The 17517-nt window shown below is 37.4% G+C and overlaps 1 protein-coding gene across 1 annotated transcript; it reads left to right on the top strand.

Moving 5' to 3' along the window:
• The first annotated feature begins 10554 nt into the window (after positions 1–10554).
• On the top strand, positions 10555–17163 carry LOC145980940 (uncharacterized). The gene is made up of 2 exons (XM_083114025.1): positions 10555–12129; positions 17089–17163. Exons 1-2 carry the CDS (start codon positions 10555–10557, stop codon positions 17161–17163), a joined length of 1650 nt encoding a protein of 549 aa, XP_082970151.1.
• Positions 17164–17517: the final 354 nt, after the last annotated feature.

Raw genomic sequence — 17517 nt, 5'->3', positions numbered from 1 at the left:
TCAGACCTTTAACAAGTGTGTTGAACAATAACCCAATACTTATTTCATGTGTTCCCCACCGATTAAATTATGTATTATTATTAAATTAACTACGTCTTGCTTTCCAGAAGTATTTCTCTGATATCCTTCTCACTTGTACAACCGTGAAAAATCTCCTTCTAGATTCTTTCAAACTTTTCTCCCTAGTTATTACTAAACGTTAGAAGTAATTATATTCTAGCCTCTTCTGTTTTCTTCGCACAATTCTTGAACATTGTATTTATTATGACTTATTTTCCCGGTAGTCAAATGGGAAAACCTATTTGTCTTGTATTTCACATGATAAATAATACCACTTGTCACTTGAAATATGCTTTACTTTCCTCTTCTCCAATTCCCTTCATAAGGAACTTCACAAGATGTAACAGTATCTATATAATGTTGCGCCTCTATATTTGTATTGAGGTAGATTTCAAAGATAATCCCTCCCAGCTCCGTAGATAGATATTTTAGACCCGTGCAAGATTGTGGTCTGGCATCGCCCCGCATTACCAAGCACCGATATTTTATGTGCGTCCTTCAATATTTTATTCTTATGCCACGGTTTGTGATATTTATACTCTACAAATTTTGAAATGAGGAAAGAACAAGAACTCATTAAAAAATAATATAAGTTATTCGCAGGCTTTTACGTCTAGTATCCGAAGAATATCTTAAAGAACGTACTATTACTACTTCTATCAGGCAAACAGGAAATTCCAGGAATGTGTTACCGGAATATAAGCCAACAAGCAAATGAAGGAAAAAGGTTAACAATAATAATTAAAATAATTAATACAGTGTATATTGTGTTCTCAGTAAAAGAAAAATAAATGAAAGTTATTCAACTCTGGAAAAAATAACATCTTCATGTACTATGTTACATATTATCTTAAGTAAAATTTACAAAATATTTATAAAACCCGAGTGTTACCTTAGAAAAAAATAATTAGAATTTATCTTTTCTTGCTTTCAATAAAGGTAAATCATGAACAAGGGTGAAGGGTCTAGTAAACCTTGTGTTTTCCTTCGCATGTACATTTTTCCGTCGCATATTCTGACTTTGTATCTTTTAAAAAAAAATTGAGAAATTTGAATGGCCCTCTATGCTCTATGCTGTTTATTCCATGTGCCCTAATTTTTAAACCTTGCCAATCAATTGAACCTTTCGAACTGAAGCAACACGACAAGCTGCACGTATCGCTTGTCGCTTGCGTGTCACTCGGACTGGGCCACTTTATCAATGCGCACCGTGTCGCCTCAGTTTGCTATTCGCAGAAGGGATGGGGGGGGGGGCTTACAGCATATTTAAACATCTAATTTGTTGATGTAATAAAGTATCGATGTGTACAATGTTTTAAGATTTAAACACAAGGTTCTTTTGGCTTTATCAAGTTTGTTGTTGAGGCAGTTATCGGCTGTAATTTGCCTTCAGCATCGTGAAAAAGATGCTGTGTTTTGGCCATTTCTGACGTGACTACTTTTGCATGAAACAGCTAGCGCATGGAGGCACGATAGTCTAAAATAGTCCGAAATAGATTAGTCAACTTTGCTATTTACAAGCAGGCCCTCGTATCAACTGTATTGAGCTGCGATAGGTTATACTGAAAGTGGTTAACAAATAACATAATCCTAATTTCATAGTTGAGCTGTGAAGTTTTGTCTTTAAGTCCATTTTATGCACAAATAGAGTAATAAAGACTGGACCTACAGTTTAAAGTGGGATCCGCACTACTATTCATATGTGCCTCCACTGGATATCGTTTTATTACATGGAGACGATGTTACCGCTTCGTCATTTTTTTTTGCAATTTTTGATTGCGTTTGTGGATATTAGGATTACATATAGGCTATATGTTGCTAAAGTTTTACTCTATTTTATGTAGTTTGTATGAATTGTGGTGATTATTTTATAAAAATATAATCTTTGTTAACCATTAGTCAATATGTGGCAAATATTTCGAAAATGCTCACCCTGATACTTCTACCAGACCGTGAATCTCTGTTCAGTTTCTCTTCTCATTACCATTTTTAACATGTGAAGTGAATATTCTAAAAACGTGGTTAAGTAGAATTCTAAGTGTGGTGATTGGCTAAAATATAGTGACGATCTTATATGTATATTTAAATACAATAATTATCATAATGACTTGGTCTGGAAAATTTTGCTTCTTGGTTTGAAAAAACTGGGAAAGCCAGGGAATTTTGTTTACTCGAAATGGTAGACACCCTTACATATATATAAAGCCCCATGTATCAACATACTTACTTATCAACATTCACTTGTTACTTTTGACACATTCAAAATTACCTTGTATAACGTAGTTCTACATTATCAGTAATGCACTAATAATTATACATCACGTTAATCCTGCAAAATATATTCGCAAATTAAAATTAATAACAAGGAGAGATATTTCAACCATGGTCACCATCATTTTCATGACCTTCCTTCGGAGGGGAAAAAATACTGCCCGTGTGATGCGGATCTCATCGACGTACTTGGTTTGCGAACTTGCATGTGACACAAAAAGTAAACAGTAGGCCTAAGTAGCAAATTAAACAATGAAATATCTTTGGGTCAGTCACACCACCTGACCTGTACATGAGCATATCGCCATAACATAAGTGTGACTTTGTTCAACTGATACAGGGAATTTACAATTTGTAAGTAAACAGGTAACAATAAAAACAAGGGGAAAATATCAAGTACATGTTCTTAACTTATGTTAAACTCAGATTACAAAGTAATATATTCAAAGTGGAATTTCAACGAATGTTATAACAATGATAAAGAAATAATAAATGTTATTATTCTCTTCTACTGTACAGATTATGTGGGTGCATTATGTAGGTCCAGACCCTCCGAAATAAAAATATAGTTAGATTTCAAATTACGATCTCTTACAATTAAAATCTTCTCTGTTAAGAATTTTCAACTGAGTTAAATGACAAGCCAACGTAAAAATGATGCAGTTCATATTTTTATTTACATCCTGCCGAGTTAACAATGCCGAGAAAACAACTTGCAAACAGAACAAATATGTCAATTTCATCAAAATATGTCTGTAATATGTGAATGCAGTTGGTCACCACTTTGAACAACTCTTATAACACAGATTAGAACTTTTTATGCAATATAAATATAATTGTCACATTGAACTTCTTCAACTCTGCAGATTAACTGATGGTTTCCTAATTCTTCCTGCTCCACCTCTGAGGAACAGGTGTTGTGTATTACTGTGAATATTCTCTTTGCCTATAACCAAAGACTAAATACAGAAACTTTTATTTTACCAATGGTGCTATAGTTCTGGTCATCTGAAAAACTCTCTCTACTATAAGATCTTCATGTTGTAACTTCTGCTGACTTAGCTAGTGGGATATCTCTTTCTAATTGTTAATTTTCCTAATATCTGGATAAAACCATTTCTTGAACACGTTATATAATCCTCTGATAAAAATTTATTACAAATTCTTATGTACTTATAGTACATCTGGGACTTTGGAAGATGAGATAAGATATGTACAGAAACTCTTGTTCAGAATCGAATTTAGTAGTATCTCTTAAATCTTTTACAGAACCCTGGCAGGGCTCGAAATGGACCTGGTGAATATCTGGAACCTTCCCGTCCCGTCTCGTCAGAAATGCTAACGCACTTTCCGGTTCCTTTAATCTTTTAAGCCCAAGTGCAACTTTCAGCAGTATCAAGGATCCAAGAGTGTCTATTGGCCCCCCTTTAGATTCGGTGGTCACCCCAAAGGAGGGGATGACGCCAAAAGATGTGGCAAGCCCGGAATCTAAGGTGACCGTACAAGGACGATGACATGAGGGGGGAGCGGACAGTTGGTGAAATACTGCGGAGATATGAAGAAGTAATTTCTCGAGTTGGCGTAAAACTGCTGAGTTTCGGGTGTTGAAATAAGAGATGTGCAGTAAGACAACTATGTAGCACAGGAGTATGCGTTAGAGTTCGACGGTGATATCTAGAGTGCGGATTTTGCATATTTGCATATTTTATTCCGGTCCTCTAATTAATATGCAACTAGGTTCTAAAGTTGTTTCAGAGCATTCCGAACCGAAGTAGGGTGTTTATTTAAGGTGTTCGTGCATATTTACTGTGTAAGCGCATATAAATCCATAGGCCCTATTACGTAAAAAAATCATTAAATTGATAGTTTTTTTAAAAAATATATTTGATTACTTGATTAATGTTTCGTCTGTGGAGTGTTTCTGAGAGTAAAATGTTCAAGCACAGGTGTTCGAAAACCTCTGTTTATGCGCTGCAGAGCAGACGGTCCTGGATTGTCCTGTCTCTCTCCTTCACATAAATTTACCACATAAACATGTTTTCTTTAATAAAAAAATTAGATTCCCAATTTGCGGGTCTTTTTGTTTTTTTTATTTGCAAAAGTAACACATTTTCTGAAGTTAACATAGGGTATCTTGAGTTAAAATTGCATGTCTTATTTTCAGAAATTTTATGGCCAAGCGGAGATAGAGAAGAAAAGTTTTTAATCTTCGTCATATGATTAAAGCAGGAAAAGCATTACAAGTGTTTTATCCAAAGTTGACCCATGTAACGTGTGTTGTACAGTATCTCTCAAAAGTTTTAGGACAACGACATTTTAAACTAGGCAACCCAATTTACACAAGCCATTGGTGGGTTGCGTGCAGAGTTAGGCTCAATTTCAGGGTTGCCACATGCACAATAGATATTTATAAAATACGCGAAAGAAATATAAACAAGTATTATTGTATAAAATTATTAAAAATATCACTATTATATCGCAAATGACAAAATTCTTTCTGAAAGAAAAAAATAGGGTTTCTAGTATTTCATCGCTGATGTGTCTACAGTAAGGAAAAGAGGTGAGAGGAAACGAAAGGTTACAAAGGAGAGGAGAAAGAGAAAGCGAAAGGAGAAGAGGAAAAGTAGAGGAGAGAAGAAAGAGAGGATAGACTAGGAGAGGAGATGTAGTGAGGACAATGGAAAAAAATTCGAGGAGAGATGAGGAAAAAAGAACAAAGAAGAGAAAAGAGGAGGAAAACGAGACGAGAGGAGAGGAGGAGACGAGAAGAGGGAAGTGGAGAGTAGAGTAAAGGAGAGAAAAGGAAAAAGAGAGAATAGTGCAGTGGAGTCGGAAATCTAAAACAGGAAAGGAAATAAGAGGAGTGGAGAAGAGTAGGATGGAGATAAGATGCTAGAAAAGTAGGGAAGGCGATATGAGATAAAAGCATAACAGAAAGAGGGGAGAGAAGGAGAAGGAACTGGAGAGAAGATGTAGTTGCAGAAAATATCCTCTGAGCGACAAGAATGGATGCATTGGTCAAATTATCAAGATGAAACATTCAATAACATTTTGAAATGTATTGGAGAATATATTAGATCGGTGCGAAATGCCTTTTGGCTGAGTTCAGAGCAAGTTAAAATCTTACATGTAAGATCTTTAATTTTACCTGCGATTACACCACTAAAAAAATAACGTAATTTTTAATATTTATTCAATTTTTCTCCACTTCTCGGTTCGTTGAAATGGAGATTTTGTAATTCAATATTTCCCCTCCCCCCCATCGTTAATTCCAAACTGAATCATTCTGTTTCACATGTCGTGGACAATGAACACAATGGGATATGTCTAAAACTTACGAAAATTTTCTGCCACCGGAAGGGTTTGAACCTACGACCATTACATTGATAATCCTGAACGGTAGCCACTAGCCTACAAGCTCTCTCGCTCCTTAAGCCAGGTAGAAGGAGCTGGCCAATGAAAAATGTAGATGTAACTCTACTGTATGTAAGGTGCAAACAAGTATTGTTTGTAACAAAGAAAACGAAAGTAGTACGGCTCGGCGAAAACATTTAATGGAGAATTGCACATGGTGAGAACTTTTCATTCGATATTTGCGGAGGTATCCTTGCATTGAACCCGAGTGGGAAAAAGGGGTAAAATTAACATGACCTGAATTATCACACATATAAATAGTTATTTCATTAATATTTGTCAATGTCTTGGAAGCAGTACATAATTATCGTTAGAGTATCATCCTTCACGATCTTATATATAAAAATATCCCGTTGAACGTGTGTCAATTCATTTATTTGTTTATTTTTTTTATAAATTCCATATACAAAACAATGTAGCCACTATATACTGCTATTATAAATAATGTTACCATGCTCTTGTTTAATGGAAAGGATATTTTTTAAGGAACATCTAGTATGGAGGATCGAACGTGGGACCGCAATGCTTTCAAGAACTGTAACCAATACACTACGCCCTTTGTTTCTCTTGGAGCTACAGTTCCTAATTATTCTTTGAATTTGATTTTAAAATTGTGGGAGCGTCAGCACTTAGGCTATTTTGCTCCCGTCACATTATACGGGGGCCAGCACCTTATCATTACAAAGAACAACTCTAATGTTGCATAATAAAATATCTTAAAATGTTCTGACTTCTGTTAAAAGCTGAGGCTGTAAACAGGCACTCAGCACACATAAGGACAACAGGACAATACTGGCCATGGGGCCAGTCGCCAGAGCCTCGTTAGGCTTCAGTCCAGGGTGTACTACGTGGAAGTGAGGTTGACATTTGGGTGTACTACGTGGAAGGTCACCCCTTACATCCCCCTAATTATTCTGTCGCCTCAATATTGTAAACGTCATCTGCAAAAAAGAAGTTAAATACTCAGATATAGCTCTGTACTTCTAGAATTACTTTATACACATGCATTTGAAATTTAACTCTGAATTTCTTTCATCGTATTAGTATATCTAAGCTTGTGAATATATTTTATTTGTAATTTTATAACGGCTTCATGAACATCTACGAAATAGTTCCTTATAACTTGGAATATGGTGAATAGATATGAAATGTCTTGAAATTAATTTTCGACCACTAGATTTTGGCAAGGGAATTATGTGTGATCCGTTTCCAGTCATTCATTGCTTAAACAAACGTTTTAAAACTATGTGGAATTTTCATTCTGGGATAAGTTTCTTTACTTGCTACATGTATTCGAAATACACTCTGTCCCACTTATCTCTGGAGCAGGTGAACGAAGACAAGTATCTGAGCAGCGATGAACACGTGAGAGGAACGGGGTTGCGTGGAGGGAGGAAATGCACTTCAGTTACCAGCCTTCCCAGCAGCGTGTATTGATTCGCTCTGTCCACTCGATCCCCTCTCTCCTCTCTCCACTTCTCTTACGCTATGCGCGGCTTTGCTCCAGAGGTGCTGGGACAAAATACAGTTAATTGTTTCTCAAAAGGTATCATCTATCTCTGTATGCCACACATTTAATTCTTACTCACATGGAAAAAAAATGTCAATTTGTATTCAGGGGTAGTTTCACAGTTACAAACTATTTTGACCTTGATGAGAAGCTTAGTGTAAGTATGCATTTTGTTTATAATTTTGAAATTGGGGTCGTCTAAGGTTGAAATCGTCATATTTAGGGCTTGATCTCGTCACCTAAGATCGTCCTCTACTTTGTGCGTGACCTTCCTTATTTTTCTATTCATTATTCATCCTCATCGTCGCGATTAGCCAAAGGTAAAATAAGAAAAGCCCTCCTCCGTGACCGTGCGGTCTAAGGAGCTGTGCTTTGGACTCCGACTGCAGGACGGCATGGATTCGAGTCCGCCTATGCTCACTCTCTAGGTTCTCGGCCTGTGTATGGGACCGGTAGCAACCCACCATCGTGAAGAAATTGGGGAGCTACGAGTGAGTAGCGTAACCCGGTCTCGGAAATCTCCTATGGGGCATGTTCCTGGGTAAACAAAAAATAATCGATCAGACAATTCGATTATCGAAGGCGATAAAATAACCTCCGGTTGACCAAGTTACCAATATAAATAAATGGAATACAGATTGTCTTCGAGCTTACATTGTTAAAAAGAAGCGGATACACGTATTACTATCCCAATAATTATTCAATACGGTTTTTTGTTTGTCAGGAATCAGCACTTAAACTATTGCATGTTGAGCTGGTGCCTACCTAGCTGCCTCTGATGAAATCTACCATTCTTCAGATTCTCTTTAAAATTCGACTCTGGTCACTTGTAACGTGCTGGGTGCAGACACAGTGTTTTGCGATAAGAAGCGGCCTTGAATAGCGTGAGTGAGTGAGTCACTTTGATCGCGAGGAAGCTAGACTACCAAGCTTGTCTGCCTTTGAAAACCAAGTCATTTGTTTCACGGTTTTCGAACGCAATTGCTATTGTAGAAGTATATATTCTCTCGAAAGAGCAAGAAAGGAAATTCGACCAATGTTCTCCCGTCGCTTAAAACCAAATATTATCTATTAAACGAAAAGTTCGTGATTGTCAATAAACGGTTTAACCTATCTGAGCATAAGGTGAATGTAAATACTAAATTTAATAGAAATGTTCTCCAAAATTTCTCTTCCACTGTCTACGTAAGGTCAGTACCCAGGGGAGGGGCCATGTGGGCTATTCTCCCCCCTCGAACCCTCAAATATTTAAATGTGAACCTAATAATAAATAAATACGAAAATAACATCGTCGATTTTTGAAATGTGTAAAAATTTCAATTTTGCTCTTGCATAAATGAATCTGTTTCTTGCGCAAAAGTCTTCAAGCTGCTATATTGGGTGGTTTTACTTTTATAATCATTGATGCAAGGCTACCAGACGTCAGATTCACCGATTTAGTCAGGACAGTGCGTTACTTTCAATCGCTGTCCCGACTTTATCGAACTGCAATCGTGATGCGAAAATGTCTCTTTTTATTGTTTTTTTGTTAACTCACAATTAGACATGATCTTTATTTTATGAATAATTCTAAGTACGCAACATTTAATTTATAAATATATTATTTTCTAAACATAGAATTATCAGGACTTTTAATGGCGCTCGCACTATTTGAACTATATCTGTCTGTCTGTCTCTCTCTCTCTCTCTCTATTTCTCTGTCTATATATATATATATATATATATATGTGTGTGTGTGTGTGTGTGTGTGTGTGTGTGTGTGTGTGTGTGTGTGAGAGAGAGAGAGAGAGAGAGGGGGGGATGCGCAGATATGGTGTTTGTATTTGTTTACATGTTTTATGCTTACTGAAACTATTAACCAAATGCGGCACATTGATATACAGAAATGTTATAAGAGTACATAATAATTTAAAATATATAGAGATAGATACGTTGTAAATAATTTTTATAATTATATTGATAATTGCATAACATATATACTGATAAAATGTAAGTTATATATATATATATATATATATATATATACACACACACATACATACACACACACAAGTGTTTCTAAAGGTCCTTTACAACGCTTGGGAGGTGATTCCTCACACGAAAACAAGCAAAAAGTGTGACTTCCCGTGACTTCCATTTTTACCACTGAGGCTTCGTTTCCGAGTTAGGAGCCCCGCAAAAGTTGACAAAGTGAACGTCACACCTAACTTTGACGAATACTATCACAGATAAAGAGGCGGTTCCAAGGGAATCATCAAGGATTCGTAAGTGCTCAGTCCGGAAGTCACTATGAAAAGTTCACTGCACGCATGCGCAATGGAGTCCACAAAGGAATTGGGGATTTCCAGCAAGAACAATGCATGGAAAGGGTATGTAACGCAGCAAGAAGGACCTATTTTTCTCTGTCTTTTTTCTTTCTCTGTTGAACCATTTCCTTTTCTGTTTATTTCTGTCTCATTCTATATGCCTCTCTCTATACATGTCTGTCTTTATCCCTCCGTACATGTGTGCGTGTAAGTGTGATTTTCACCACATTGTCAATGATTTTAGAAATATTCTGTGCAGGGCATTTAAAGGGTGAGCTAAGAATATTTCATGGTAGGTGGACGCCCCTGCGTGGAGTGTCTTCTTCTAGAATGTATAGTATGAAGTGGTTTATTACTCTCGTTGACTTATGAATTCACTCGCTTATTGTGCACTGTTTTCAAGTGTATTGTCCGTGACTTGGACCTTGTAGTTGGTGGTGGGGCTTGCGTGCTCTGATGATTCACTAGGCTATACCGGCGGTAGCATAGCTACTGGTAGGATCTCCCATGCCGGGCAGGCTAGTGAAGAGGAGCCAGACTAAGAAGCAACCTATCGGTCAACGGCTCCAAAGGCGGAAGAAGATGGACGATCATCTCAACGGCGGAGGAGGCGGATGAACCAAGAGGAGTAACACCTCTTTAAAAAACCATGGTTCAGCTGGCTCCGGCTGATAGTACCATGTAAGGGCCCCTTGCCAGGGTTACGGCGAAGTCCTCAACGGCAGATGCGGCAGAGAATGAATCCTTCGGTATGGCGCAAACGGCGGAAGAGGCAACCCATTCTCTTGGGAGTAATGAAGAGAAAACCACTGCCTTGTGGTGAAGAGGGATCTTCAAAGGTAAAGGGAGAAAACCCCTACAGAAAATCGTCCTGCTTGGAGGTCCAGGTAGCAGCCCTACCACCAAGATCGGGTGCTGTGGGTTAATAACCCGCACACCTTAAACTCCACTATTAAAGAAACATCCACGAAGAATAGCCGGACTGACTCTAAGATGACGACTTTTGGCATGAAAGTGAAAACGAGAATTGGGTGTTGGAACGTGAGAACTTTAAGAGAGAGTGGTAGACTTCAGCAAGCAGTAGCCCAAATGCAGGCCTACAGGTTGGACATATTGGGGATCAGTGAGACAAGATGGAAAGGATTTGGAGAGATGAGAACTAAAGATGGATTTACATTCCTATATTCAGGAAGAGAAGAGGAGGAACAACATCGGGATGGTGTAGGTATTCTCTTGAGTAAGATAGCAAAGAAAAGTTTATTGGAATGGAACCCTGTTTCTGAAAGAATTATAACTGAGAAGTTCAAAGCAAAGGTGAGAAACATTAAAATAGTACAATGCTATGCCCCAACAGAAGTTTCAGACATAACAGAAAAAATGGAATTTTATTCAAAATTGCACCAAGTACTAGTACATAATAAGAAAGACATATGCATATTGATGGGAGATATAAATGCAAAAATTGGATCAGATAATGAAGGAATAGAGCATATTATGGGTAGACATGGACTGGGGGAAATGAATGAAAATGGCCAGTTATTTGTTGATCTTTGTGCAGAAAATGACCTGATCATAGGTGGAACTGTTTTTCCCCACAAAGATATCCATAAAGTGACATGGGTATCATCTGATCATGTGACAGAAAATCAAATTGACCATGTTTGCATTACCCGTAAATGGAGAAGATCCCTTCTAGATGTAAGAAATAAAAGAGGAGCCGATATTGGTAGTGATCACCACTTGGTAATTGCAGTCTTTAAACTTCGTATAATGGCAGCATGTAAAAAGTTTTTAAAAATGGGAAAGAAATTTGATTTGAAAAAGTTAAATGATAAAGATACAACAAATATATTTGTATTGGAACTTAGGAACAGGTTTGAAGGTTTACAAATGGAGCAAGATGAAGATATAGAAGAAAGAGAAGAGGATACAATAGAGAGAAAGTGGAAGAAGACCAAGACAAATTTGATAGAAATAAGTGAAAACATTTTAGGATATAGGGAAAGTAATCAGAAAGACTGGATGTCAACGAACACATGGGAAAAAATTAAAGCTAGAAAAATGAAGAAGGAAGAATTAAACACTGCAAAAACAAGAACCCAAAAGAGTTCACTACAAAGACAATATAAAGATCTTGATAGAAAAGTGAAGAAGAGTGCTCGAAATGATAAACGCAATTGGATAGAACAGCAAGCAAGAGTAGCAGGGGAAGCAGCAAGTAAGGGTGACTTAAAACAACTTTATCAAACAACACGCTTACTATCAAAGCGACAATTTAAGAAAAATATACCAGTTAAGGATAAGAATGGCAGGCTGTTAACGGATAAACAAGAACAAATGAAGAGATGGAAAGAACACTTTGAAGAGGTATTAAATAGGAACATCGGAGAAAATGACAGAACGAGAGAAATAGAGAGTGAGGCTGAAGAAACTGAAGAAAATGAAGAGCGTACAGAGATGAGAATTTCAGACCTTCTTCCTTCAATTCAGGAAATCAAACTAGCACTTAAGCAACAAAAGAATGGGAAAGCAGCTGGAATAGACCAAATTCCACCAGAGATTTTGAAGGTAAATGTGAACTTGATGGCAGAAATATTATATGAAGTGTTGGCGGCAGTTTGGGAAAAAGAGAAAATGCCAGAAGATTGGAAAAGGGGTCTTATAATAAAAATTCCAAAAAAAGGCGATATGACAAATTGTAATAACTGGAGAGGAATCACGCTGTTATCGGTCCCAAGTAAAATACTAACTAGGGTTATATTAAATCGCATTCAAGATAAAGTAGAAGCCAAGATTAGGAGAGAGCAAGCAGGATTTCGTTCTAGTAGATCCTGCACAGATCAAATCTGTACATTAAGGATTATCATTGAGCAATGCATAGAATGGAACACTAGATTGTATACCATCTTTGTAGATTTTGAGAAAGCCTTTGATTCTATAACAAGGAAAAAAATGTGGCAAATATTACAGAAGTTTGGAATACCACTTAAGATAATAAGGATAATTCAGGAGTCATATCGACAATACAAGAGTCAAGTTATTCATGAAGGAGATGTTACAGAACCCTTTGAAACAGAATCTGGAGTAAGGCCTCTTATTTTTCTTCTCGTAATAGATACAGTAATGAGGGAAACCGTAAAGGGAAAAAGAAGAGGAATGCAATGGGGCCTTATGGATAGATTAGAAGATTTAGATTTTGCCGATGATGTGTGTCTGTTGTCAGAATCTTATAGAGATGCAAAAACTAAATTGGAAGATCTGGTTGTAGAAGCTAAAAAATCCGGACTGACATTAAATAAATCAAAGACTAAAACAATGCGAATAAATGCAAGAATCCAAGATTATATTCAATTAGAAAATGAAATATTAGAAGATGTAGACAATTTTACCTACTTAGGAAGTGTAGTTGCAATAAATGGAGGAGCAGAATATGATGTAAAACAACGCATCAAGAAAGCAAATGGGGCCTTTGTACAACTCTACCCAATATGGAAAAGTAGGATTATAACTACAGAAACAAAGTTAAAGATTTTTAGAAGCAATGTTAAATCAGTATTGCTGTATGGAGCAGAATCCTGGAAAGTCACAACTGAAATCACAAATAGAGTACAAGTTTTCATTAACAGATGTCTCAGGAGAATATTAAATGTACATTGGCCACAAGTAATCACAAATCAAGAACTTTGGTTACGAGCATCAGAAGACCAGATTAAAAACCAAATTAAAAGAAGAAAATGGAACTGGATAGGACACACACTAAGGAAAGCAGACAACACAATTGAAAAGCAAGCACTTTACTGGAACCCACAAGGTGCTAGAAAAAGGGGAAGACCCAAAAGTTCATGGAGACGTACTGTTGAAGAAGAAGGAAAACAACAGGGGAAAAGTTGGAAAGAAATGAAGAAGATCGCATGCAACAGAGTGAGATGGAGACACTTCGTGGATGCCCTATGTTCCAATAGGAACGGAAGGAATTAAGTCAAGTAAGTAAGTCAAGTCCGTGACTTGTAATACAGTTATCTACATCTTACCTTTATGAAAATGTTTGGAGTTCGATCATCTGAACTAGGATGTTGGTACTTTCAAATGCTCTTGTCTCTTCTGACAATCAGATCTGCATTTCACCACTCGCGCTACGACGCAAGGTATCTCAGGATCGATCCCTGTCTGGTCATGAGTGTTTTTTTGTGAATATGAGAGGAGGGTTGGATGTATGGCAATTGACCTCTTCGCTTGATTTTGTATTCGAGTTTTGGGGTCTCGTCAGTACTTGAAGTACTGTAGGTTGGTATACCATAGGGGTCGTTCCAGTGGTCAAATTAACAGGGACTCTTCCAGTTCTATTAACGCTGGGTCGTCGCGAGGGGCATTCTGAGAAGTTGTGTCCCTCCAAATCACACCCGCTGCACGTACGTACTTGACCAGAATAAGTTACCCAGTACCTGTCTCCTTGCATGGTAATGTACGAAGGGATTGTCTTACGCAGGGCCATTTTAAACACAATGCGCCCCGTTCGTGTTCTATAAATATGTTCTTCTGAATACCTCTCTTCCTTTACGTTCAGCACTTCACCGTATTCACTAATTACATTACGAATCGCATCGTGGCTTAATTCGTCTGGCACTACATGCACACTTACGAAAACACTCTGCTGGTCTGCCCATTCCACATCTATTTTATGGCGTCCGTCTGCATCATAATAGGGCACTTCAGCTCCATAATCATTTAATAATCGCTCACCCACAACTCTCGTTACAAATTTCACAAATACACAGTTTCGATAGTAATCAATTTCAAAGCTTTGAACTTGGTTCGATGTCACACCGTACGTATTATGAAATCACGTATGTAAATCCAGCAAAGTAGGTCTAGATTTTACACTACGAAAAATAAATGTCAACGTATTTTGTCTGTGTACCGGCATGTTTGTCTTCCTTCCAGTCTTTCTCAATTAGCATGTACGTACTCCAAACCAGTGCTTGCTCAATTCAACTCAAGAGTATTTTGCCTTACCTGCCACACGGAAAACAGCGAAAGCGAAAACACGATCCGCGTGTGCAGCTAGACCAACCACTCGGCCACAGGGTCCGGCGACTGAGCCATCGAGGCCAGCTTAACATTTTTAATTGTATTATTGTAGATTTTCAAATGTAATTTCCTTTTGGTGAATTAATAAGTTGTGTGCAGATGTGTGAGTGTGTTGTGTGTATTCCATTGTTTATGTATTAATTGTAAGAGAACATCATACCTTTATACAGTTCCGTCGGTGGTTAAGATGTCGTCATTTTTCCAATCCAGGGTGAAATATGAATCGTATTTTAAGGCAAGTACTGTGTTTATGGCTAGCGTTATATGACTTTTATGCTACTCTTTACATCCCCATGCTTTGCAACACGCGTGGTTGCTGTACGGTCTATAATAACGTTCACAAAAGAATATAATGCTGCTTATCAATCAGCGAATGCGCATACACTTTTCAGCATAACTTCTATGGCTGTCTGAATATACATACGAAAAGTGATAATCATACGTTACGGCCTTAAAAAAATATATAGTACACAATTTTGTACTTCAGAACATTTCTATAAATTATTATTTTCACAAGAAAAATTTTGACTTTAATTCACTTCTTTTTTTAAAAAAATGTACATTTTTTTAAAATTCCCCTCCACTGGGAATCGAGTTTTGGATCCTACGATTACAAGGTGATAGCATTAGCCACTGTACTATCGGATAGGCCCGAGTGATTCCATGAGAAACAGGCTCCATAGACCTGTATTTTTTCGTATGTTACGTAGCTTTATACAACGTTGTTTTATGGCAAATAACATATTTTTAGATACTCTGGTCATTGTGACTAGTTTTAGAAAAATATGAAAGACTACATTTGGTATATAATCGTTATATTTGTACCTTGAATCACTGCCACAAAAGTTGTGATCGCAATACTTATGAAACGGGTTTCCAACACGCTCCGAAACGTTTGCCGGGATCATGGCAGCGGACGTGCTTTTGCGCAATGAATTGTGAGGGAAGTTGTTCGCTGAATATCATCCATTAACGTTTAGCATTCTCGATGGCGCAGTGGTTGCGTCGTCGCCTTGTAATTGTAATCAAGGGGTCCCAGGTTCCATACCCGGTGGAGGCATATAGTGGTTCGTATCCCAGTTTGAACTGTAGGTCCAGTCCCGATTAGCTTTACTGTGCATAAAGTAGACTTAAAACACCAAATCAATCAATCAATATTCAAATAACGTTTCTCGAAATTTACCTTATTCACTGTGAATATTTTGGGACTGCAGCACCGGTGTTTTTCCATTGGCGTAACCAATTCCGAGCTCCTCGATGTTCCGAAGTCACTGCTCTACTTTGACATTTTTACAGAAACGAAGATAGCCTGTTTTTATAGGCTTTGATGTTCTGAATGGAGGGTGTCATTCCTTGTTTATTGGCTTTTGTTTTCATGTAGTATCTGGAAATTTGATTTGATTTTTGTTATTCGGTGTCGCTTTTCTTCCACTTTTGGTTAATCGCAACGATGAGGATAGGTGACGACATGATGAAATTGATGAAGAGATATTCTCATGGAGAAATTCGAACTCGTCACCCTTGGCGTCGTGCTAACCACTTCGCCACGGAGGTCGGTAATGGCATGTAAGTAACGAAGTTACAAGTAACCGGTTTTTTTTAGAAATTGTAACTGTAACGACCTACTTTTAAAAGTAAGTCACTGTAACTGGAATAGAGTAACGTTTTGCAATAAGAGTAACATTATCAACTGTTACTTTACGACACTTAAACTGTTAACTTGAAAATCTTTAACCTAACGGAAGAACTAAATTTGGCAACTCTGTTTCCAAATATGTGTCTTCTCTGGATGCTAAGGTGGAATAGTCTAAGGCAATGAAGCTGCCTTTCTTTGCATGGTAAATTTAGAACATCGACGTTTTATTCCAATTCAGGATTTCTAATTACTTGCGCAAATTTCAGTGTTTTGGGTTTCAAAGCAGATGATATTAGGGTGGGTCAAAAAAATTAAGTTCACTTAATCAAGCTCTAATAGTGCGGGAAAATTGCATTATTGCAAGCAGTAACGCAGGAGAAAATCAAAACAAAATCAGGTAACATCTTCAGTTTGGACGCGAAGGTTAAATTTTCAAAAAATGCCAAAAATATTTCCCATTTGTATAATTACTTAATGCAATTAACTTATTCTATCGCAAATGGTTTATTTGGCTATAAAGTAAACACATCTTAACAAACATGCACATGAAATAAGCAAATCTACTTATCATATTTAATTCATAAATTGTGTAAAAAATGTGAGAAAAATTAAAGAAATTGCAAAATTTGTGTATCAAAAAATGTGCATTTTTAAGGCCGTTACTCCATGGTAAAATGTTTTACAGACCATGAAACTTATTTCAAAGTTTTGACGAGAGATGACTGAAAAGTTTTGAGCCTCAAGAAAACAAAAAAAGTACAGATTTGACAATGCTTTTATTTTTTAACGTAATTCCCCTCAAGGGCTACACACTTGCTCCAGTGGTGTTGAAGCGTCTTTATCCCAGTGGAAATGAAGTATTCATGCTGGGACTATGACAATTCCTCTAAGGCATCAATGTCGACGTCATCGTCGTTGGCCAACTAAACTGGATGAATTGTTTCCATGGTAATCGCTGGGGTGTGTGCAGAACATTGTCCTGGTGGAAGAGGACTCCTCTGGTGAGCATGCATGACCTCTTTACTTGGATTTGCACTCTGAGAGATTTCAGTGAGTCAGAGTACTCTCCAGTGATGGTGTTACCCTTTTCAGGGTAATTAAATAGAACACCACATCGGGAATCCCAAGAAACTGATTCCATCACCTTCCCGGCTGACACACCTTGACCTTCTTCGGTGTGAAAGATGACGCATGCTTCCATTGCTTCGATTCTTCTTTTCTATCCCGCTGAT

Source organism: Lepisma saccharinum, chromosome 28 (assembly GCF_977018435.1).
Source record: "Lepisma saccharinum chromosome 28, izLepSacc3.1, whole genome shotgun sequence".
Lineage (NCBI taxonomy): Eukaryota > Metazoa > Arthropoda > Insecta > Zygentoma > Lepismatidae > Lepisma > Lepisma saccharinum.
Note: the sequence above shows the minus strand (reverse complement) of the source record. Positions and strands in the feature narration are given on the sequence as shown.